Source organism: Hyperolius riggenbachi, chromosome 5, assembly GCF_040937935.1.
Source record: "Hyperolius riggenbachi isolate aHypRig1 chromosome 5, aHypRig1.pri, whole genome shotgun sequence".
Taxonomy (NCBI): Eukaryota; Metazoa; Chordata; class Amphibia; order Anura; family Hyperoliidae; genus Hyperolius; species Hyperolius riggenbachi.
In genome coordinates, this window is record NC_090650.1 from 403292947 (window position 1) to 403318789 (window position 25843).

General features: G+C 47.7%; 1 protein-coding gene across 1 annotated transcript in view; it reads right to left on the minus strand.

Annotated features, from left to right (window-relative positions):
- The window catches only part of KCNV1 (potassium voltage-gated channel modifier subfamily V member 1), a 40880-nt gene extending 24030 nt beyond the window's left edge, over positions 1 to 16850 (minus strand). Inside the window, exon 1 of the mRNA XM_068234926.1 lies at positions 15314 to 16850. Coding sequence (XP_068091027.1) covers positions 15314 to 16328 — 1015 coding nt within the window. The 5' untranslated portion in view covers positions 16329 to 16850. The remainder of the gene's footprint in view (positions 1 to 15313) is intronic.
- Between the last annotated feature and the right edge of the window lie 8993 nt (positions 16851 to 25843).

Sequence of the window (25843 nt, forward strand, 5' to 3'; positions counted from 1 at the left end):
CACCGCTGGTGACAAGACAATCGAGACAGAGAGACAGAACAAGGCAGTACAGATAATACAACCTGACTGCACTAGAAGGGATGCCTAGTGCAGTCCCAAGGAATACTCTAAGATAATCTTTAGCAAACACTAGCAAGGCTGACACTCCAGGAGAGTTTAGCAACAAACTATCATGACCAGCAAGGGATTCTGGAAGCAAAAGTTATTTATACTGCAAGCCATGAAAGGAGGCAGCTAGGCAATTTGCATGAAAAGTGTATGCAAATTCCTCAGCAGAGCAACCTGAAACTTGCAAAACGAAGACAAGTCTCTTTTCCAGAGACCTGTAGCATTTAGACCTAAAGAATGGTCAAACAGCTGTCTGCCCGTGCAGACAGCTGAGCAGATCATTACATCACCCCAAGGAAACTCTCATTAATATCTGCCTCTCATTCTGATAGATGCTGGAGGAATTGCTCCAAAGAAGGAACATTGTTACATGTGTGGTGGAGCTGTCCTTTTATTAAAAGACTATGGGCACAATGTTTTCAGTTTATAAGAGACTTACTTGGTATAAGAATCACTAAGGCCCCAGCCCTAGCTCTATTGAATTTAGGCCTGGACATTATACCTGCCCAATACAGATTACTGATTGCCAATATTTTACTGGCCACAAAGGTTGCTATATCGAGGCATTGGAAAGACTCAGTCTGCCCCACCTTACCTGAAATTATTCAGATAGTGAATGTAAACTTTAAATATGAAATTATGCATGCTAACTCTACTGGCCAAACTGAAAACACTATAAATAAATGGGGGGGGGGGGGGGGGGGGGGAGGGGGGAGGGAAGAATGTAGACCCATAGAGGATACAAGAAATTATAAGTCTAAAGGGCACACTATTATAACTTCTCTAAACAACCACCTGGAGGTTTGGGAAGAGTAGTGAAGGCAGTGGAGAGTGATACTGTACAATCATATATGGCAAGTTGATTTTGGTTTGGTTTTTATACTAATCAACTTTCTTTTTGTCTTTATTCTCGTAGCACATCATAACCATGATCATTGTTTCAATGTTTATGCTTTGTTGCAAAGGACTGATGTGTTGACTGATTGTGTGCTATGTTATTTTTATAAAAAGTGGCTGTATTTGTAAAGATGTGATCTTGGCTGTTACAGGCTGTTTTTCTATCTTGCCATAACAAAAAGATTTAAAAACAAAACTAACCTAGCCATGTTCTATGCTGTGGTATGCCTGCATTTATAATGCACAGTCTAGGATGTAAGGTGTCCTTTACAGAGAACACAAAAGGTCACTTTAATTTATTAGGCAGTGTATGTAGTTAGATCTGTTTCTCCTATGAGACAAGGTGAGTAATGAGACTGGAGTCCCCCAAGGTGTTCACTATTAGGTCTTCTCGTAACCTCCTGGTCTTCAGCTTCCTCTGTGTACTGGGAAGATGTAGACTCTGTTTCCACCTCACTTCCACCTCCTCGTATTTGTAGGGACACATTTGACTATATTAACAATGCCGGGGGCAAGATTCAGTATGATGTTTTCCTCACATAGGATAGTGTACTAGTTAAAGAGAGTCTCAAACCAGAAAAAAAATGGCTTTTTAACTTATATTCAGCTGGGGCATGTTTGCCCCTGCTAAAACGCCGCTATCCCGCGGCATAACGATGGGTCTTTAGCGCCCAAATCTCCAACTTAGTCGTGGATTTTGCTGCCCCTGTGCGCTTCTGTGTGAGGCAGGGCTTTGAGCTGCAGCCCTGCCTCACACGCAGGGCCGGCCCGCCCATGAGGCGGGGTGAGGCGGGTTCCTCAGGCGGCAGGAAGTGGAGGGGCGGCACCAGGCATTAAGAGGAAGTGCCTGCGCCTGGTTCTTGCCGCCCTCTGGAGAGACTGGACTGGTCACTGTGACTGGGGAAGTGGCACTGTGCTACCGCCGCCGCCCGCCTGGCCGCCTCAAGTGCTGCAGTGAAGTCTCCATCCGACCCTGCTGGCAGTGGCAGCACACTGAATCGGTGAGTCAGTGACCCTGGCCTGGCTGCACAGACTGTGACGCGGCCGCGGCGCACCAGCCCTGACTGACGTGCCGCCCACGCCCGGCCCACCCCACCCACCATGCCGGACTTCCGAGTCCTGAGGCGGGCGGCAGCTCTGCGGCCTACTAGGTCTAGGCCTCTCCTGGCTGCACGCACCGCTGCGCTGCCTCCGCTCCTGCGCCTGCAGAATCCGGAAACGGGACGGAAGTAACCGGAGTCTGGAGGAGTCACGCTGCCTCCGCCCGCTACCCGCCATGATAGTCACGGTCACTGAGTCAGTGCTACCGCCCGTGACCGTGACAAATTGAGCCCGCCGACCGCCGTTGCCCCCCCGGCCTTGCCCGCCCAGAGATGGAGCATGGAGGAGCAAGCCCGCTGCCCTCTTGCCGCCGGCGCAAGATGGATGCTGGGCTGGCTCGTGTGCCCGACGCCTGGCCTGCCCTCCGCCATCATCGTTGCCGGACCCCACCGCACCATCCCCAGTGAGTCACTTTGCTGCGGGCTGCGGCTGCCTCTGGGCCTCTGGCTGCTGCTGGGGTCGGGTCGGGTCGGATTCCGTTTTTTGTATCTTTTTAATGTATGTGCAGTCACTGACTGGTGTGGAGGAGGTGGGATATTTATTTGGAATGGGTGGGGAGGAGGGTGAGGGTGCCTGTGGGTGGGGGGGAGGAGGGTGAGGATGGCCGTGGCTGGGGAGGAGGGTGAGGATGGCCGTGGCTGGGGAGGAGGATGAGGATGGCCGTGGCTAGGGAGGAGGATGATGAGGATGGCCGTGGCTGGGGAGGAGGATGATGAGGATGGCCGTGGCTGGGGAGGAGGATGATGAGGATGGCCGTGGCTGGGGAGGAGGATGATGAGGATGGCTGTGGCCGTGGCTGGGGAGGAGGATGAGGGTGCCCGTAGCTGGGGAGGAGGATGATGAGGATGGCTGTGGCCGTGGCTGGGGAGGAGGATGAGGGTGCCCGTAGCTGGGGAGGAGGATGAGGATGGCCGTGGCTGGGGAGAAGGATGATGAGGATGGCCGTGGCTGGGGAGAAGGATGATGAGGATGGCCGTGGCTGGGGAGAAGGATGATGAGGATGGCTGTGGCTGGGAAGGAGGAGGATGAGGATTCTAATTTAATTTAATTCTTTAATTTTGCTTTAAGGAGGGGGGGGAGGGGGCGGGGTGGGGGGAGGGGCACGGGGGGCCCAGGGGGGGGGGGGGCGCCTTCACGATCTTTGCCTCAGGCAGCAGAAAGTCCAGGACCGGCCCTGCTCACACGCGTCTATCAGCGGCGGATCTCCGCCTTTCCCCCTCCCCTATCAGCGAAGGCAGACTGAGAGGGGTGGGGGAGAGGCGGAGATCCGCCACTGATAGACGCTTGTGAGGAAGGGCTGCAGCTCATAGCTCTGCCTCACACGGAAGCGCTCCCCGGTAGCAGGGGGGATTTGGGGAGTAGAGACTCCTCGTTATGCCGTGGGATAGCGGCATTTTAGCAGGGGCAAACATGCCCCTGCTTAATATAAGCTAAAAAGCCATTTTTTATCTGGCTTCAGACTCTCTTTAAGGGCTCTGCTTCTGACACATGAGACCAGGGCTCAGATCTTGGCTCTGCCTGTTCAGTAAGCCCGTGGGTTCTGGTAGTAGAGTTTACTATCAGAGAACAATCTGCGGGTCCCCTTGTATCACAGGTGCTGCTACCTGTATAGTTCTGGATATGGAGACTGAAGGCAGGAAAATAGCGCACACTGTGATACTAGTAGGTGAAGGCTTTAAGCTACATACACATGAGGCATGGATGTCTGCAGTTGCATGGAGACAAGCAACAGTTGAAAGTCTCCAGCAATGACAGTTGTATACAAGCAACGATTGTATACACGCGGCAACAACCTGTCTGCAACATAGCGGAAACTGTTGCTCAGCAACTTCTGTCGCAGGTCCAATGAACTGTCGGATTCACAAGAGTTGCTAGAGACTAGCATACACACGACCGCACCGACTTGAGACTAGGGACGGTTGCTGCAACAGCTGTTGCTGGGGATTGAACAAGTCAATCGCCTGGAGACAGCTCTGATTAGCAACAGTTGCTTGCGCGCGCCTCATACACATGGAGGACCTGTTGCCGCAACATGCGCGCGCCATGTGTTTCCAGCAACAGTTGTAGCCCATGTGTATGGGCCTTTAGGCCCTATAGGAAAGGTCTCACCTGGTTGTCAAGGCTGGAAAAAACCTATACAGGCGTGACAGCTGGCAAACCTACTGTATATAGGTTTCTCCAGCCTCGACAACCAGGTGAGACCTTTCCTATAGTGCCTAGAGCCCTCACTTACTAGTATCACAGTGTGTGCTTTTTTTCTCCCCTCTGTCCCCATGTTCAGTAAGCCAGCACCTATTCAGTAGGATAAGAAAAGGGAGACCGAGAGCCCAATATAGTGTAGTATGTTGTATAAATAGAGAAAAATGTTAAAAGTAAGTATTATACTTACAAACCTGGGTTGCTCTAAGGCAACCACTGTATACGCAGGTGGGGAGATTAAGCCTGACCCCACTCAGGACTAAGATGTCGCTCTCTGTAGATAGGAAAAGAGGGTATATCACCCTTCCACCAAGGGTGGACAACTTAATATGCAAGGATACAGAGGCGCCAGTAGGATAAAACAAGGTAAAAGGTTTAAAACGGTTTAGGTGGCGGTGGTGGACCGTCCACACACAAACAGACAAAAAATCGCTGTTGATTGTAGAAAAAAAAAATTCACAATTTATTCACATACTCCTACATAAAAGTGCAGCGCGTTTCATGGGCAAACATCCCGCTTCATCAGGCAATAAACGAACGGAGTATCTCACAGCTCTGAGTATATTGATAGCTTGGCACCTCTGTACAGAGGTGCCAAGCTATCAATATACTCAGAGCTGTGAGATACTCCGTTCGTTTATTGCCTGATGAAGCGGGATGTTTGCTCGTGAAACGCGTTGCACTTTTATGTAGGAGTATGTGAATAAATTGTGAATTTTTTTTTTCTACAATCAACAGCGATTTTTTGTCTGTTTGTGTGTGGACGGTCCACCACCGCCACCTAAACCGTTTTAAACCTTTTATCTTGTTTTATCCTACTGGCGCCTCTGTATCCTTGCATATTAAGTAGGATACCTTGGGCAAGACTACCCAACACTGCTACTGCCTATACAGCGTGTCCTATTGGCTGAAGCTCTGGCACTTTGAATCCACCAGGAAAGAAGTGCGATAAAAATGTTATTTGTCTTGTGTTTTCAGCTCCAAGCCTAGAGTTCTACTTTAACCTCCCTAGCAGTATGATTCTTTCCTGATTTAATGATCTAATGCTGGGAATACATGGCTCTATTTTGAGCCATTAAGATGGCTCGATAGATAATTTCCGACATGTCCGATCGCTTCGCCGCTCGATTTTGGATTGAAGTGAATGGAAAAAGATAAGAAAAACAAGCAGAAGATAAGAGAATTGACTGCGGAGTCGAGCGGCAAAACGATCGAGCGGGAGAATCGAGTGGCAAAAGCGAGCCAAGTCTGCCCAGCAGAAAAAAAGGTACAATTTTTTCATTAGCTTTTAGACCCTAAAAGCAAGAAAAAAAATCATACCCTGAGAGAGCCTGGAACAGCCCCTGCACTTACTCACCTCCCCGGGACCCAGCACTGCAATTATCCCTCCGTCCTCCGGGTGGCACTATAACCCTATAGTGAGATCGCCGGCTGTTGTCATAATGATAGACAGTGATCTCACCAGAGGGATCCAGAGCCTCCGAGAACCGGAAGGAGAATGGCTGTCGGCATCTGGATCTCGGGAGGTGAGTTACAAAGTCCGCTGCACGCTATGCTCTGCATTAACATCCCGCCGACTACCACAAGTCAGGCTCAGGGTTACCGCTCTGAGCTGCAGTTTTCCAGACTCGGGGCTACTGCTAAAGAGGTTAAAGACTAGCTAACCTCAAAAAAGAAAGCTTTAGATTAAAGGTATGTATGCAAAGGGGCGTAACTACAGACTGCTGGGAACCCCAAGAAAGATTTGCTGCCCCCCCCCCCCCCCTATGTTTCTGGGGCTCTGGGCTAAGGGGGCTCACTTCTGTCAGCAAATGCAGAGTTAAATGCAGTGTGGTGGTAGTGGAGCATTATACATTACCTGATTTCGTTGGCAGGACAGGTCTTCTTCGTTCCCCATTTTAGTTTATCTCTCTGTTGTGCAGCCAATCACCATACAGCTCCCATCATGTGACAGGCACCGTAAGCCACATGGTGATTGCTTGCCATGGACACGGCTATGGAGAAGAGGAATGAGGGGGACCTGTCCCGCTGCCTGTATTTTACTCTGCATTTAAAAATAACAATAACATTTCTATAGCGCTTTTCTCCCATAGGACTCAAAGCGCTTAGGCTCTCTCAGATTTAGTAGTTGGTAGTAGGATGAATATTTCTGCAAATGCCAAACTGAACAGGTGGGTTTTCAGTCTGGATTTTAACACGTCCAGAGATGGAGCTGTCCTAATCTGCTGAGGTAAGGAGTTCCATAATGTAGGAGCAGCATAACAGAAGGCTCTGGGACCAAAAGTTTTCAGGTGGACTCCGCTCCATCATCAATCTCCCAGCAGCGATCACTGCTAGGAGACTGTTAGACGGCAAAATTGCGTCTATTTACAATGTACAGCACTGCGATCTAAGGCAGCCCTGTACTTGGGACAGCCGTGTCACTCAGCCGTCCCCTACAGAGCAACAGGAGCAATCGCCTGTCATAAGCTGATGCCTAGGACAGCAGTGATTGGCTGGCAAGGGGAGGGAGGGCTTGTAGTAAAAATAAATAAATAAATACGTAAATTCATCAAAAAAAAAGAAGGTAAAATAAAATAAATAAATAAATAAGCATCCTGCAAGCGATCAGAGCCCGCCAACATAAATCTCTGTTGGTGGGCAGAAAAAGGGGGGGGGGGGGAATCACTTGTGTGCAAGCTGCAGTGGCCTAAATTGCAAATAATATCCTGGTCGTGTGTGTGTGTGTGTGGGGGGGGGGGGGGGCTTAAAAAAGGAACTGTAGTGAAATTAACATAATACATAAAAAAAAAAAATATTCATTCATAGATGATTTAGTCAGTGTTTGCCCACTGTAAAATCTTTCCTCTCCCCAATTTACATTCTGAAATGTATCACTGGTGGTAACTGGTGACATCTTTGGCTCTGCCAGGTGATCTGTATGGAATGTTTGTTAATGAGAGTTCCATGCACAGAGGGAGAGATTGCTTGCTTGGCAACTTGGCAAGAAAAAGCCATTATTTCTCACACTGCAACTAGGTTCACAGACAGCAAACTCTCTGGTCTATGGTCATGACATTACACTGGGGGGGGGGGGGGGGGGGGGTTTCACCACAATATCAGCTATACAGACCCCCCTGATGGTCTATCTGAGAAACGATAAAGAATTCTCATGGGAAAGGGGGTATCAGCTACTGTTGGAATGAAGTTCAATCCTTTGTTAACACTCTGTTCCCGGCCTGCCAGCCTTCTGCCCCCTCTCTGGTGCTGCTGTGATCGCCCTCTGTGGCTGTACTCACTGTACTCACTGTTCCTTCTGTGACTTCGCCTGACAGTCACTGCAGAGAAGCATTTGGGGACATCATTTGACACCTGAATACCTCTGGCAGATCAAAGGCAGCATATCAAACAATGGATGTACAATGATACAAATAACCAGAGTCTTGTGAATTGCAGACAGAAGGTTTGGAAAACAGTTAGCATAGACATGTCATTTTACACCCGTCAATAAATAATTCATGGCCTGTACACCTACAGGAGTCCTCATTTATCACATTTACATTACACAAATCTGGAATATCACAGCATGCCAGATCAGACATTTAGTTAAAAAACAATCTGAGTTAGGAAGGTGTAGTGGGGAGAGACAATAAGACAAAATGACCAAAGGGATGTGAAAACATTCAGAGATCTGGTGCTCTACACAAATCCTCTGAGATTTACATTATTATTATAGCTGCAGACAGGACCAGATTTACAATTAGACATTGTAGGCTTGTGCCTACAGGCGCCTGATGATGGAAAGGAGGCTCACTCTCCTTCCCTAGTACCTCCCTCCTTCCCTATGCAGAGTGTAAATGAGAGGTTACTCACCCAGCTCTCTGCATTCTACTGACAAGATCTCCCTTCATTTGGGGGCACTCTTAGTTACCTAATAACTGGGGGCACCTCTAGCTACTAAGTATTAGGTAGCCAGAGGTACACACCGTCAGGGGTGCTCTGATACCCCTTTTCAAAATCCGAATTGAAGCGGATACCCAGATATCCGGATCCGGATCGGATATCCAGATCCAAACTTTTGGGTATCCGAATAGAATCGGATATCCGACCCCTGTATCCAGGATATCCGGGCGGATTCGGATATCTGGATAGGGAAACCGAAAGTGGCCTTTAAATTGCTTTAAAAACGTTTTTAAGGGTAAATGAGGCATGTAGCATCATGTGATTTTTAACACGAATTGATGATGTGGGGACTTAAAATCTCCCCCCCCCCCAAAAAAAAAGGCTGTCAATTAACATCAGGACTAGGTTCCAGACAGCGGTCGTGCAGCCCACATTGTGTCCAAAATCCAACCGCACATCTGGGACATGACAGTTTTCAGCCAAGACACCTCCAAAAAATTACACAGCAATTGGGTTTTGGGTTAAATATAGGTGGTATTAGCACAGCAGCAGTGGCCTGGGGCGCCCTGGCGGTGTGAGCAGCACAGGCAGCAGGAGCAGGGCAATGCAGCAGCAGCAGGTGTAACGTCTGCCAGGGGCATGCCGGACGTGGCACTTGGCAGTGGCACTTTGCACTTTGCACGTGGCACTTTGCACTTGGCACGTGGCACTTTGCACGTGGCACTTTGCACGTTGCACTTTGCACGTTACACTTTGCACATGGCACGTGGCATGTGTCACGTGGCACGTGCAAAGTGTACGTGCCAAGTACAAAGTGCCACGTGCAAAGTGCCACGTGCAAAGTGCCACGTGCAAAGTGCCACGTGCCAAGCGCAAAGTGCCACGTGCAAAGTGCCACGTGCAAAGTGCCGCTGCCTAGTGCCACGAGTAAACTGCCAAGTGCAAAGTGCCACGTGCAAAATGCCACATGCAAAGTACAAAGTGCCACGTGCAAAGTGCCACGTGCCAAGTGCAAAGTGCCACGTGCCAAGTGCAAAGTGCAGACAGCAGAGGAGAAGACGCTAGTGCACACTAACTGTCGCACTGGCACTGCTCACAGCACAGCAGTTCTGTAGTAAGCTAACACAGTAGTACTACTACTCTAACAACTACTAGCACTGACTGCAGTACTACAGTACTAACTACACAATAACACAGTGATCCTATTCCCTAACCTAACCTAACCTAACCTAACCTAACCTATACTGTAGCTTAGGCTAGCTGGCCAGCAGGCAGCGGCTGGCCTGGCCTGTGCACAGCACACACACAGACACATAGCAGCTGCAGCAGGCCTGCAGCGCACACTCTGACTGTCACTCACTGAATGAATTGAAGCTAGCTAGCTGCTATCTAATTAATAATATAACAATAGTGTAGTGATAGTGAAGGTGTTAATCACTGAACAGCTTTAGGTTTATCACTGTATACAGCACTTGCTAGGCCAGGCAGCAGCACTGGAGCATGTCTCTCAGTGAGCATTCACAAGCAAGGACGAGATTTTTAATCATGGCAGCCCTCCTTATTATACAGGGGGCCTGGCCAGGGTTCCTTTCTGTGATTGGGTGCCAGGGTTTAGGCTGGGAGCCCTGTGATTGGCTCAAGGAGGTCAGGTGGGGCTGGCCAGGGTTTCCTTCTGTGATTGGTTGCTAGGGCTTTTGCTGGGAGCCCTCTAATTGGCTCAATGATGTAATCTCATTAGTTACAGTATTTGGATCCGGATATCCACGGATATCCGGGTATGCGACCAAATATCCGCAGATAGCTATCCGGATTTGCACAGAAATCCGGAATCCGAATCCGAATTGGATAGCTGAAAAAAGGTCGGATATCTGGGTTACCCGGATATCTGGAATCCGGATGAGCACCACTGCACACCGTATTAAGCACAGTTCCCAATTTTCCCTCTTTTGGTGGGACAGTCCCTCTTTGGGAACCCTGTCCCTCTGTCGCTCTTTCATCCTCATGTGTTCCTCTTTCAGGACTGATGTACATGTCTATGTAAATATATGTATTTTCTACTTAAAAATGTGTTTATTGGACTCTAAACTTTATTTCCAAAAATTAAATGAATATATTTCTTATTTTCAAAACGTTACGTTGTCATGTTAAAATGAAGAAAAAATACTGATAATAGAAAGTACTAGTTTGGTTCGAGTGATAAAATTACTTTTTTGCTTCTGAATTCTTTGTGATATGCATGACGAGGGGTGTGCAGGGGGGTTGTATTACGGTGGGGGGTGGGTGTGTATCTTCAAGTGTCCCTCTTTCTTATCTCAAAATAATACATGATAGCCGCTGCTCAGCGGCATCCCCCCAGCCCCTCCGATCGCCTCCGGCGATAGGCGATCAGGAAATCCCGTTCAAAGAACGGGATTTCCTGGAGGGTTTCCCATGTCGCCATGGCGACGGGGCGGGATGACGTCACCGACGTCATGGACGTCGTGACATCTAAGGGAGTCCCGATCCACCCCTTAGCGCTGCCTGGCGCTAATAGGCCAGGCAGCGCAGGGGTCTAGGGGGGGGCTCTACGGCGGCGTGGATAGCGGCGATCGAGCGCGGGGCGGCGGAGATCGGTGTGCTGGAGCAGCTAGCAAAGTGCTAGCTGCGTCCAGCAAAAAGAAAATTACGCAAATCGGCCCAGCAGGGCCTGCGAAAACCTCCTGCGTGGCTTACCCCGAACTACGTTTGGGGTTACCGCCAAGGAAGTTAAGGGACACCTGTGGCTACCTACTCTGGGAAGGGGACGTAAGGGAGAAGTGACAGTGGGGCCAGCCAGAACATGTGTGATGTGGTTTGGCTGGGTTTGTAGGTTCATGGAGGGCGGAGTCTAGGGGGCCAGACCATTTGTGCCTATAGGCTCCTGTGATTTAAATCTGGGCCTGGCAACACAGGTTTGGTTCCCTGGATCTTAAAGAGATTTCTCACTTCCTCCTCAGTAAAGGGGATCCAGCGCTGGAACCCCCCGAGGATCTCCTTGTCGGCTGCTTGTCGGCGTGCGCACCTGCGCAGTAGCAGCCCTCTGCTTGGGCTCTATTGGAAATAGCCGAGCCCGATGGGGTCCGCTCTACTGCACAGTGGTGGCGAGCTGCATGCATTTGCGCAGTATAGTGGATCCGATCCAACTCAGCTATTTCCATCCGGACTGAGAGACGCTAATGCGCACGTGCGTAGCGGCAGTTGTAAATATTATTGCCACTTTGAGCCAGGGGGAGCCAGTACTGGATCCAGATGTTTGAGCAGGAAGGGGGGAGTCTCTAGGATCCAGACGCTACCCCCTCCAGAGGTAAGTACCCCCAGGGCCACTTTTTTTTTTATTACAGGTTCACTTTAAAATTTGGTACCAGGGGTGTAAATACTCTCAAGACCAAACGTTTATGGGGCCCCTGTCCTACATTCAGAACATGATCACGGGGACCACAAAGTTATGCCACTCTTTGGTACCCTTCAGACAGACACTAAGATTTGATTTCATACAGTTTGGTACCCTACTGTCAAAAACATTTGGTACCCCACAAAAAGTGTTGGTGTTTTACAGATGCACACTAAGGTTTCATACCCATCATTTACACATTTATCAAGGGTATCTAACCAGGGCCGGATTTAGGCCAAGGTCACCTAGGCACTGGCCTAGGGCACCACAGGAGCAAGGGCACCAAAGCAGCAGGCTAAACTGGTGCAGTATTTGCAAGCTTGCAAATGCTGCAATGCAAGGAGATCAGGCGAGCACCTGACCATGGTACTCTGCTGCTAGCCGCCTGTGCAACAGTCACCTTGCTCTCTGTGCATGATTGCATTGTGGCCGGCGGCAGCTGAAGGGGGCAGCTGGTGACAGGGGCCTTGGGCGGCAAGAGTACAAATCCAGCCCTGCATCTAACCTAAAGACCATTAGTAAGTTTTGGGTACGCTTCAGACACCTACCGATCTTTGGTGATCCAAGACATTTGCTAATGCTTGCTACCCTACAGGCACCCACTAAGGTTTGATACTCTACAGATGCCTACTAAGGTTTGGTAACCTTCGCTAAGGATAACTATCCTACAGACAGTCACTAAAGTTTGGTACCCTACGTTTGCTGAGGTTAAGTAGCCTACAGACAGACTACGTTTTAGTACCCTACAGACAACCAGTAATGTCCTACACCGATGTCATTTTTGGAACCCTAACCTAAGGATATGGAGGCTGACATACTGTATTTATTTCATTTTAAGCTATGCAGATTGCCTGGCTGTCCTGCTGATCCTCTGCCACTAATACTTTAAGCCATAGCCAGGACAAGGTCCTCCATCACCCAAGGCTGAGACACCAAAGTGCACCCATCCATCCCTCCCACCCAAGCCTTCACACACAGGGCCTGATTCACAAAGCGGTGCAAAGTGTTTGCACGCCTGTGAAAAGCCCTTTATCACGCCTAAACTCAGTTTAGGCGTGATAAAATGAAACTCGCGCGAAATTCCCACGCGCAATCGCGTGATGCTCGGGGCAGTGCGCGCGATGCGCCCATTAAACCCTATGGGCGCTGTGCGCGGAATTGCGCGATTGCCTTTGCGCGCGATAACCAGCACAAAGCGGTGCTAACTCAGCGGTGCAAAGGTTATCACGCCTAAAGTCTTTTAGGCGTGATAACTGAGTTGTCACCGCTTTGTGAATCAGGCCCCCTGATTGCTATTGGACTAAGAGGCGACCCAGGGCCCCCAACAACTTAAAGAGAACCTAAACTTAAAGGTGGCCACACGATACAATAAATGATCCGATTTTACAGTAATTCGATGAAAACGATCGCATCTCCCGAAAAAATCGAAAGCTTTTTTTTCATTCGACTGAAAAATCCGATCGGATTTCCAGTTTTCTTCGATTTTAATCGATCTGGAATGCCAGATATTTTTCTTCAATTTCTCTAAAGATTGTATGGTGTGTGTTGGATTGTAAGTTTATTAATATACACACCCTAGCAATTTTCTCAGAGTTTCCAATCATTTTTATCATAATTGGGGTAAAAATTGAACATAGGTGTGTGGTACATTGGTCATATTTATGAAATGTTACAACCAGTCAGAAAAAATGATTGCAATTCTTAAATTGAACAGATATTTAAAAAATTGTATGGTGTGTGGCCACCTTAAGGTGGCCACACACCATACAATTTTTTAAATATCTGTTCAATTTAAGAATTGCAATAAATTTTTCTGACTGATTGTAACAAAATAAAAAATATGACCAATGTACCACACACCTATGTTCAATTTTTCCCCCAATTATGATAAAAATGATTGGAAACTCTGAGAAAATTGCTAGGGTGTGTATATTAATAAACTTACAATCCAACACACACCATACAATCTTTAAAAAAATTGAACAGAAATATCTGGCATTCCGGTTTGATTTAAATCGAAAAAAACGGGAATTCCGATCGGATTTTTCAGTCGAATGAAAAAAAAGCTTTCGATTCTTTCGAGAGATACGATCGTTTTCATCGAATTGCTGTAAAATCGGATCATTTTATTGTATAGTGTGTGGCCACCTTAAGAAGGATATGGATTTTTCCTTTTAAAATAATACCAGTTGCCTGACTCTCCTGCTGATCCTGTGTCTCTATACGTTTAGCCACAGCCCCTCAACAAGCATGCCGATCAGGTGCTCTGACTGAAGTCAGACTGCATTAGCTGCATGTTTGCTTCAGGTGTGTGATTCAGCCACTACTGCAGCCAAAGAAATCAGCAGGACTGCCAGGCAACTGGTATTGTTTAAAAGGAAACATCCATATCCCTCTCAGTTTAGGTTCCCTTTAATCTCTAGTTATATGGCCTGCAGTCACTGCCATGTATCCCATTTTCTTATTTCTCTCTGCTTCAAACACAATAGGGAAATGATAGCTGAGTGAGTTGTGTGCCCCCTCCTACACTGCGCCCTGAGGCTGGAGCCTCTCTTGCCTCTGCCTCGGCTCCAGCTTTTAGCCATAGAGCCTGAAGAAGCGTGCAGATCAAGGTTTTACTGACTGAAGATTAGCTGTTAAGCTTGTTTAAAGTGCGTGATCCAGATACTACTGCAGCCAAAGAGATCAGCAGGACACCAGGAAACTGATGTTTAAAAGGAAATACATATGCCAGCCTCCATATCCCTTTCAGTACAGGTGCACTTCAAGCATTTCAGTCATATATTTTCAGAAGCCATTCAACCCCTTTGTTATAGAGTGGGTATGAGGGTGGGGACTTCATGTTAATGCTGTTGACCAATTGGAAATATTGATTAAATCAGAGGTGTTTTCTTTTGATAAGAAATAACAGTTAAACAGACCTGAACTCAGAACTCAATCCCTGCGCTAAAAGATAAGCAACAGTATATTAATCTTTAAAGAAAAAAACATTTCTTTGTTACAGCTGATACAATCCTGCAATAAATCTGTAGTGTGTCTACTTCCTGCTTTCATGGAAGCAGGCATAGGGTTAACAACCTGTGTTTACAAATTATCTGCTCTGCCTGGCAGGATGAGATTCCTAAACTGACACAGCTGAGAGATCAAATTGCAGCAGTGATTAGTCACAGATGAGGGGGAAATAGACAGGGTAAACTCTCTAAATACATACAGGATGCATTTCTCTCTGTTTTACTTCAATCCTGTGCTAGAGTTCAGGTGCACTTCAAAATCTGAGATTATAAACTGGATTGAGCAAGTCTCCCTTCATCTCCTGTGTACCGGTTTGTAATCCACACCCTCTACTCTTTATTCTACACAAAAAGGTGGCGTTGCATAATAATCATCACCACTATAATAACAATACAAACAACATCACATCTATCCTACTAAATCTCCAGTAAGGAGATTATTTACACTGCCAGCCTTTCCCCTCATTATTATTTCACACAGCAGCTCTTGAATAAAACCAGCCAGCCGATCTGCTGATACCTGACACCGTCCAGTACTGTAGTCACAGCACACAGCGACTAAAAGGGTTGCTTCAGCTTTGGTCAGTAGTGGTTAATAATGATGGTGATGAACACCCTTTAAATACACTGTGTAGGATTGCACCTGACTTAACACAGCACATCATCCATAATTAATACTTAATGCTGATTGGCAAGAATGAATTACCTGTTGAATGTCTACCGAGCTTTAACATCCTCAGAGATCTCAAAAGCCTCAGGACTTGCACTATTCTCCCCACGTTCTCGAAGTCTGTGCTCTCCCCATAACAAGCTTCCACCACCAGAGTGATGTAAAAGGGCAGGATGGCGACAAAGTCGATGATGTTGACCACGCTTCTCATGAAGCGACACTTGTCCGTCACACAGAGGAACCTAAGGACCAGCTCTATTGTAAACCACATAACACAGATATATTCCAGTATGTTCAGCAGTGGGGGGTCTATGCCGTTGACCTCGGAGGAGATGAGGACCATGTTAGCTATGGAGACCACCACAAAAGTCATGGAGATGGTGCCAAAGGTCTTAGCAGCTAAAGAAGATCCAGGTTTCTCCAGGATGTCCCACAGTTTTTGCCTGAGTTCTTCACAAACCACCCCAGTGAAATCATCCTCTTCAGTTTCTATGCACTCTTCCTCTTTGATGTCCAAGCTTTCGGTCTTCAGCTTCTTCCTGAAGTACCTGTCCCGGCAGCAGTGGTCAATGCTCAGCTCATCAATGCCCCAGTACTCGATCTCCTGGAGGAAGGAGATGGCACACAGCTGGTCCATCACATGTAGACGACCAGTCTTGTAGTAGTTCATGACATACTCAAACATTTGGGAGCTCCGGTCGAAGAAGAACTCATTGTCCAGCAGGTTGGCATCATCGCAGAGGTCCAAGATCTCATCACGTCCAGAGGTGGCCAGCCTGCCCAGACGTGTCTCGGGGTGGCAGGAAAGGGTCTGCTGAGAGAGAACGAATCGGCTCCCCCCGACATTGATGATCAGATGGTCCCGAGGAGCAGCAGAAAACTCACTGCAGAAGACGCTAGAGTCCAGGGACAGAGCAGAGTCAGAGTCTCTGTCTTCTCGGGCAGAAAAGGGTGTAGAGAACTTCAGATTGCCGCTGCTGGAGTGGCACAACCTCCTGATGGTCTCCTCATCGTCCGACGGGACATCTGAGCAGAACAGATGCGGCAGCATGAAGGCTCTGTGTGTGCCGGAGCCCCGACCGATCTGTCCTACCCTGCTGAGAGTCTCCTGCTGCTGCTACTGCTGCTCTCTCCAGAGTCGTGACTACCTGGAGAAAGAATAACTCTTCCCCTGCTGGCTCATATAGAGAAAACAGTCCCCATTGTCTGGGCTGGTCCCTCCTTTAGGTGATGAAAAGTTGTCCGGGTCAGGTGAACGGAGGACTGGCATTCCACACTGCTACTCACATATTTGGCATCCCAGCTTTCAGCCTTCAGGTTTTCGTACAAGGCAGTGTAAATGTACACAGCATGATGCAGAACAGAGGCTTGCCTTGCCTGCAAGGTCCGTAGAAAAGAATCTGTTCTCTCACCATGGTTGTAACGAAGGCATGTGCACGGCTAGATGAGGTATTACACAGGTTGAAAAGGCTCCAGGAGGGCTTCTGCAGACTTGTGTGAGACATTGGCTGGGGCAGGAGTCATGCTACTGACAAGTACCCTCTGTATGATGTGGAACTGCGATACAGATACGTTCTCTGTTCCATCTCAGGCTATTCTCAGTCTCTCTCCACTCCTCCTCTCTCCCTCATTCACCTTTATTCCCCCCTCCCTTCCCCTAGTGCTGGGTGTCTGTGTCTTCTCCTCATATAGGAGAGCTAAATAAAAGTGCAATCCTAGTAATAGGCAAGTTAAGAGGGGGATTACTGATGCCTAAAAAAAACACTCAGTCTGTTTTGTGTGTGTCTTTCTGTCTCCCCATTCCTGTCTGACACTCACTCCTGTCTCTTCCCCTTTACTGTCTCTCACTTTCCTCTCTCTAAAGGCCCATACACATGGCATACATTTGTCTGTAGTTGTGAGGCAAGGACAAACAGACAAGAGACAACAGCATATTTATGGCAGCGACAATTCGAGTTTGCGACAGTTGTACACACGTGACAACAGAAAGGGCTTGATTCACTAAACCGTGATAACTCAAATATCATACCTTGTCAAAGATATCACACCTTATCAAAGATCACACCTTATCAATGATCACACATTATCAAAGGTATCACACCTTATCAAAGATACCACACCTTATCAAAAATACCACACCTTATCAAAGATATCACGCCTTATCAAAGATATCACACCTTATCAAAGATCACACCTTATCAAAGGTATCACACCTTATCAAAGATATCACACCTTATCAAAGATACCATACCTTATCAAAGATATCACGCCTTATCAAAGATGTCACACCTTATCAAAAATACCACACCTTATCAACGATATCACACCTTATCAAAGATATCACACCTTATCAAAGATACCACACCTTATCAAAGATATTACGCCTTATCAAAGTTATCACACCTTATCAAAGATATCACACCTTATCAAATATATCACACCTTATCAAAAATACCACACCTTATCAACGATATCACACCTTATCAAAGATACCACACCTTATCAAAGATATCACACCTTATCAAAGATATCACACCTTATGAAAAGATATCACACCTTATCAAAGTTAACATGCCTTATCAGAGTAGCATAGTGAGCGCTACAAACGTATGCCTGCTAATTGGCAATGGCACTCGTCCTGCCCTGAGCCCCTGCGGGTTTGTAGCGCTCGCTATGCTAATCTGATAAGGCATGTTAACTTTAATAAGGTGTGATATCTTTGATAAGGTGTGATATATTTTCATAAGGTGTGATCTTTGATAAGGTGTGATATTTGAGTTATCACAGTTTAGTGAATCGAGCCCCTTATCAAAGTTAACACGCCTTATCAGAGTAGCATAGCGAGCGCTATGAACTCACAGGGGCTTAGGGCAGGATGAGTGCCATTGCCAATTAGCAGGTGTAAGTTCTGAGCACTCTCTATGCTACTCTGATAAGGCATATTAACTTTGATAAGGTGTGATATCTTTGATAAGGTGTGATATTTGAGTTATCACGGTTTAGTGAATCGAGCCCAAAGAGTGAAGACATGAAGAAAGCTGTCTGCCACAGACTACTTAGAGTAGTAGTATTATGGTAGCGACTCTGCTGTCTGTAGAAGACTTTCATACACACGACAGGACACCAACAGACTAAGCGACGGTTCATGAGACAAAAGTCACAAGAGATTCACCAGTTGAATCGCTCAAACATGGCTGTGTCTGCAGACAGTCTTTGTCTTTTGCAAGCGTACACATGAACAAATCGTCACACAAACCATCGCTCAACACGTGTACAGACATTTGTATGCCGTGTGTATGGGCCTTACCTTTCCCCCACTCTCTTCCATCTCTTTCTCCCACACTCCTGTCACTGGCTCACCATCTCTTTCCCACCCTCTTCCCACCTAAAAAAAAAAAAAAAAAAAAAAAAAAAAAAAATATTGTCTCATTCTAACTACTATTATGTGTTTATATTATGTGTTTATATAGCACTGACATCTTCTGCAGCACTTTACAGAGTACATAGTCATGTCACTGACTGTCTTTAGAGGAGCTCACAATCTAATCCTAGTCATAGTTTAATGTCCTATCATATTATTATTAGTATTGTTATTATCATTATTATGTATTTATATAGCACTGGCATCTTCTGCAGCAAATTACAGAATACATGCTCATGTCAATGACTGTTCTTAGAGGAGCTTGCAATCTAATCTTACCAAAGTCACAGTCTAATATCCTACCATGTTATTATTATGTATTTATATAGCAGTGCCATCTCTTTCCACACTTTACAGAGTACATAGTCATGTCACTGACTGTCCCGAGAGGAGCTCACAATCAAATCCCTACCATAGTCATACTCTAATGCCCAACCAAATTATTAGTATATTGTGCGTGCCTGAGAGAGACCTTTTAGGAATCCCCCCCCCCCCACACACACACACACACACTTGAAAATCCTTGGTTTGCACCTTCTGGTGATGCAAATATCTTCTTCCCTCTCTTTCAGCTTTTCCCCCATCTCTCTTCACTGTCTTTTCCATTTTCTCTCCTCTGTCACTTTCTACTTTGCCCCCCCCCCCCCCCCCTTACCCTCACAATTTAATCACCCCATCTTGTTATTAGTAACCCTAACCTAAAGCTGGCCAAACATGCATAATTTTTTACATTTTTTTTTACAGATTTTTTCACTATGATTGAATTTGCTGGTTGTCAACCAGCCACATCAATCATAACTTCAATCGATCCAGGGCAAAAGTTAATCAAAGTTACTATCAAGCGGTACACTTCGGTCAAATGGACACAGCAGTGAAGTGGTGGTAGATGGACGGCCTGTAGCATTGCACTGTATCGAACTGTGCAATGCTGCAGTTCCATAGGTTTACTTAATAGGTTTTATCAATTGCGCTCCCCTCCTCTCCCGCTCCCCTCTATCCCGGGGCTTGCTGCAACTCAGGCGCAGATGCTACATGTACATCTCAAAAAATTCTATACAATACACAAGATAGAGTGCGCTACCCCCTCCCAATGCCCAATTACTTACAGGCAGTCCTTATAAACACATCCTTTGTTGTTCAACGTTCGATATCCAGGCACTCCAGGTCGTTCACCCGTGGCAAAAAAATGTTACATGTATGGAAAGACAAGAAAAAATTCATAGTGCGATCCAGTTTGTATCAAAACACAGGGACCATCACCCTATGGGGCCCGGTTGTGCAACTTCTACTATGGATTCACCTCTGTGTGAGTGACCTTCAGCCAACAATTAGCACGCTCACCTTGCTGCAAGGCTGCCCAGCCCTACAGACAGCGATTGCACTTTCTGAGGTTAACCGACCTCTTCCAAACGATCAGGTTGTATCCAATCTCAAACAAAGCAATAGAATAATATCATAGTGCAAGTATGTTTGTAAACCAACTAAATTCTCACAGCAACATATCTATTGATCTCCTGCTCACCCTTTGCTGCCGCTGCCCACACTAACAGACAGCTGTCCACGCTTTATGGGTGTGCAGTTTCAACCACAATGTTTGCAGATATAGTCCACCTCCACCTTCTTATAGCACGGCATCAGGCATACATCTATAAACTAAAAGGCTTCTGATAGTGTAAAACCCACAGTTTTATTGTATAAAAGTAAGAGTTATACTCATAGTGCTGATCTCTCCTGTGCACACAGACTGTCCATAGTGCTGATCCTTCCTGTGCACACAGACTGTCCATAGTGTGGATCCCTCCTGTGCACCCAGACTGTCCATAGTGCTGATCCCTCTTGTGCACACAGACTAGTAATAGTGCTGACCCCTCCTGTGCACACAGACTGTCCATAGTGCGGATCCCTCCTGCGCACACAGACTGTCCATAGTGCAGATCCCTCCTGTGCACACAGACTGTCCATAGTGCTGAACCTTCCTGTGCACACAGACTGTCCATAGTGCGGATCCCTCCTGTGAGCACACAGGCTGTCCATAACGCGGATCCCTCTTATGCACACAGACTGTGCCTAGTGCGGATCCCTCCTGTGCACACAGACTGTCCATAGTGCGGATCCCTCCTGTGCACACAGACTGTCCATAGTGCGGATCCCTCCTGTGCACACAGACTGTCCATAGTCCTGATCCCTCCTGTGCACACAGGCTGTCCATAGTGCCGATACCTCCTGTGCAGAAAGACTGTCCATAGTGCTGATCCCTCCTGTGCACACAGACTGTCCATAGTGCTGACCCCTCCTGTGCACACAGACTGTCCATAGTGCTGATCCCTCCTGTGCACACAGACTGTCCATAGTATGAATCCCTCCTGTACACCCAGACTGTCCATAGTGCTGACCCCTCCTGTGCATACAGACTGTCCATAGTGCGGATCCCTCCTGTGCACACAGACTAGTAATAGTGCTGACCCCTCCTGTGCACAGAGACTGTCCATAGTGCAGATCCCTCCTGTGCACACAGACTGTCCATAGTGCTGATCCTTCCTGTGCACACAGACTGTCCATAGTGTGGATCCCTCCTGTGCACCCAGACTGTCCATAGTGCTGATCCCTCTTGTGCACACAGACTAGTAATAGTGCTGACCCCTCCTGTGCACACAGAATGTCCATAGCGCAGATCACTCCTGCGCACACAGATTGTCCATAGTGCGGATCCCTCCTATGCACACAGACTGTCCATAGTGCTGAACCCTCCTGTGCACACAGACTGTCCATAGTGCGGATCCCTCCTGTGAGCACACAGGCTGTCCATAATGCGGATCCCTCCTGTGCACACAGACTGTACATAGTGCTGATCCCTCCTGTGCACACAGGCTGTCCATAGTGCTGATACCTCCTGTGCAGAAAGACTGTCCATAGTGCTGATCCTTCCTGTGCACACAGACTGTCCATAGTGCTGACCCTTCCTGTGCACACAGACTGTCCATAGTGCTGATCCCTCCTGTGCACATATATTGTCCAAAGTGCTGATCCCTCCTGTGCATACAGACTGTCCATAGTGCTGATCCCTCCTGTGCACACAGATTGTCCATAGTGCTGATCCCTCCTGTGCACACAGACTGTCCATAGTGCGAATCATTCCTGTGCATAGAGACTGTCCACAGTGCTGATCCCTCCTGTGCACACAGTCTGTCCACAGTGCGGATCCCTCCTGTGCACACAGACTGTCCATAGTGCGAATCACTCCTGTGCATAGAGACTGTCCATAGTGCTGATCCTTCCTGTGCACACAGACTGTCCATAGTGTGAATCCCTCCTGTGCATCCAGACTGTCCATAGTGCTGATCCCTCTTGTGCACACAGACTAGTAATAGTGCTGCGCAAAAGGTGGATCAGCGCAACACCAGGCCGCCTCCGAATGGCCTCCAATCAGAGGTGCGCTGAGCCCCCCCAGAAACTACAAACGCACCTTGAACCCAAACAGAAGCTCTGCATATACACCAAAAGCATGGCTGTTAAGTGGGAGCAGCTGACCAAAAACGAAATAAATTAGTACATAGCAAGGAAATGAACAGCGCTACTTAAAAACAGGCAAGTGCCTACCTGCAAAAGAGTGCAAGCCCCACTTGTGGGATATAATACACACCGAGCATACACATGACCTGTCTACCACTGGAGGAGGATGTTAGTTTCCTGTAACAGCTTGCATGCAACCTATTAAGTACTCGTCCCTCCCACTGCGAAGAAGTCGATCCTCCATGGGAGGGGCCTAACACTAACTAAATCCTAACCTATGTATATGCATAGCCTGGGTGCGGCTAATCAAATAAAATCGAAAATTGCGCAAAAGGTGGATCAGCGCAACACCAGGCCGCCTCCGAATGGCCTCCAATCAGAGGTGCGCTGAGCCCCCCCAGAAACTACAAACGCGCCTTGAACCCAAACAGAAGCTCTGCATATACACCAAAAGCATGGCTGTTAAGTGGGAGCAGCTGACCAAAAACGAAATAAATTAGTACATAGCAAGGAAATGAACAGCGCTACTTAAAAACAGGCAAGTGCCTACCTGCAAAAGAGTGCAAGCCCCACTTGTGGGATATAATACACACCGAGCATACACATGACCTGTCTACCACTGGAGGAGGATGTTAGTTTCCTGTAACAGCTTGCATGCAACCTATTAAGTACTCGTCCCTCCCACTGCGAAGAAGTCGATCCTCCATGGGAGGGGCCTAACACTAACTAAATCCTAACCTATGTATATGCATAGCCTGGGTGCGGCTAATCAAATAAAATCGAAAATTGCGCAAAAGGTGGATCAGCGCAACACCAGGCCGCCTCCGAATGGCCTCCAATCAGAGGTGCGCTGAGCCCCCCCAGAAACTACAAACGCACCTTGAACCCAAACAGAAGCTCTGCATATACACCAAATTAGGATTTAGTTAGTGTTAGGCCCCTCCCATGGAGGATTGACTTCTTCGAAGTGGGAGGGACGAGTACTTAATAGGTTGCATGCAAGCTGTTACAGGAAACTAACATCCTCCTCCAGTGGTAGACAGGTCATGTGTATGCTCGGTGTGTATTATATCCCACAAGTGGGGCTTGCACTCTTTTGCAGGTAGGCACTTGCCTGTTTTTAAGTAGCGCTGTTCATTTCCTTGCTATGTACTAATTTATTTCGTTTTTGGTCAGCTGCTCCCACTTAACAGCCATGCTTTTGGTGTATATGCAGAGCTTCTGTTTGGGTTCAAGGTGCGTTTGTAGTTTCTGGGGGGGCTCAGCGCACCTCTGATTGGAGGCCATTCGGAGGCGGCCTGGTGTTGCGCTGATCCACCTTTTGCGCAATTTTCGATTTTATTTGATTAGCCGCACCCAGGCTATGCATATACATAGGTTAGGATTTAGTTAGTGTTAGGCCCCTCCCATGGAGGATCGACTTCTTCGCAGTGGGAGGGACGAGTACTTAATAGGTTGCATGCAAGCTGTTACAGGAAACTAACATCCTCCTCCAGTGGTAGACAGGTCATGTGTATGCTCGGTGTGTATTATATCCCACAAGTGGGGCTTGCACTCTTTTGCAGGTAGGCACTTGCCTGTTTTTAAGTAGCGCTGTTCATTTCCTTGCTATGTACTAATTTATTTCGTTTTTGGTCAGCTGCTCCCACTTAACAGCCATGCTTTTGGTGTATATGCAGAGCTTCTGTTTGGGTTCAAGGTGCGTTTGTAGTTTCTGGGGGGGCTCAGCGCACCTCTGATTGGAGGCCATTCGGAGGCGGCCTGGTGTTGCGCTGATCCACCTTTTGCGCAATTTTCGATTTTATTTGATTAGCCGCACCCAGGCTATGCATATACATAGGTTAGGATTTAGTTAGTGTTAGGCCCCTCCCATGGAGGATCGACTTCTTCGCAGTGGGAGGGACGAGTACTTAATAGGTTGCATGCAAGCTGTTACAGGAAACTAACATCCTCCTCCAGTGGTAGACAGGTCATGTGTATGCTCGGTGTGTATTATATCCCACAAGTGGGGCTTGCACTCTTTTGCAGGTAGGCACTTGCCTGTTTTTAAGTAGCGCTGTTCATTTCCTTGCTATGTAGTAATAGTGCTGACCTCTCCTGTGCACACAGACTGTCCATAGTGCGGATCCCTCCTGTGCACTTGAAGAAATAGATGGGTCGGCACCACCAAATAGTATATATAGCTCTTTATTTGATCACATAACAGCAGTGACAGACGCTGTTTCGGGCTAACCAGCCCTTTATCAAACTGCAAACTGATAAAGGGCTGGTTAGCCCGAAACAGCGTCTGTCACTGCTGTTATGTGACCAAATAAAGAGCTATATATACTATTTGGTGCATTTGTCCCAAGAGGCACTGGGACGGGGTCGAGGCACACCTGCTTTTGCTAAGGTGCTCCTCACTTCACTTACTTTGATCCCTCCTGTGCACACAGACTGTCCATAGTGCTGAACCTTCCTGTGCACACAGACTGTCCATAGTGCGGATCCCTCCTGTGCACACAGACTGTCCATAGTGTGGATCCCTCCTGTGCACACAGACTGTCCATAGTGCCGATACCTCCTGTGCAGAAAGACTGTCCATAGTGCTGATCCCTCCTGTGCACACAGACTGTCCATAGTGCTGACCCCTCCTGTGCACACAGACTGTCCATAGTGCCGATACCTCCTGTGCAGATATATTGTCCAAAGTCCCTCCTGTGCACTCTCCCTGTGATCCGGTACCCGCGAATACTCTTCGTCCCCACTTCCCTGACCTGGCCACAGTCCTCACCTCCTTGTTCAATCTCTCCCTTTCCACAGGCATCTTCCCCAAAGCATTCAAACAGGCCACTGTGCTTCCCCTGCTGAAAAAACCCTCACTCGACCCATCCCTACCCTCAAACTACCGCCCAATCTCCTTCCTTCCCTATGCTTCTAAACTCCTCGAACGCCTAGTCCACCAGCGCATTACCCAATACATCAACACCAATACCCTACTTGACCCCCTACAGTCTGGATTCCGACCTGCACACTCAACTGAAACAGCCCTCGCCAAGGTGGTCAACGACCTTACCCTTGCCAGGGCCAAAGGCAGTTATTCCATCCTGCTCCTCCTTGACCTCTCTGCAGCATTTGACACTGTTGACCACTCCCTCCTCCTCCAATCACTACAGTCCATGGGCATCCATGATCTTGCCTTGGCCTGGATCTCCTCCTACCTATCCAATCGCTCCTTCACCACTTCCTTCAATGGCTCCTCCTCAACCCCTGCCCCCCTCTCAGTTGGGGTCCCCCAGGGCTCTGTTCTAGGCCCCATTCTTTTCTCCATATACACTTCCTCAATTGGCAAGCTTATCTCCTCCCTGGGCTTCAATTACCACCTTTATGCAGATGACACTCAGATTTACCTCCATACCCACAATCTCTCATCCACCACCATAAACAAGGTCTCCTCGTGTCTCTCAGCAATTTCCTCCTGCATGTCAGCTAGGTTCCTAAAGCTTAACCTAGACAAAACTGAGCTCCTGATCTTTCCACCCCATGCTGCTGCACCCATCCCAGATTTCCACCTCACAATCGACAACACAACCATTCTCCCTACCTCCCAGGCCCGCTGCCTGGGTGTCACCTTGGACTCTGACCTCTCCTTCATC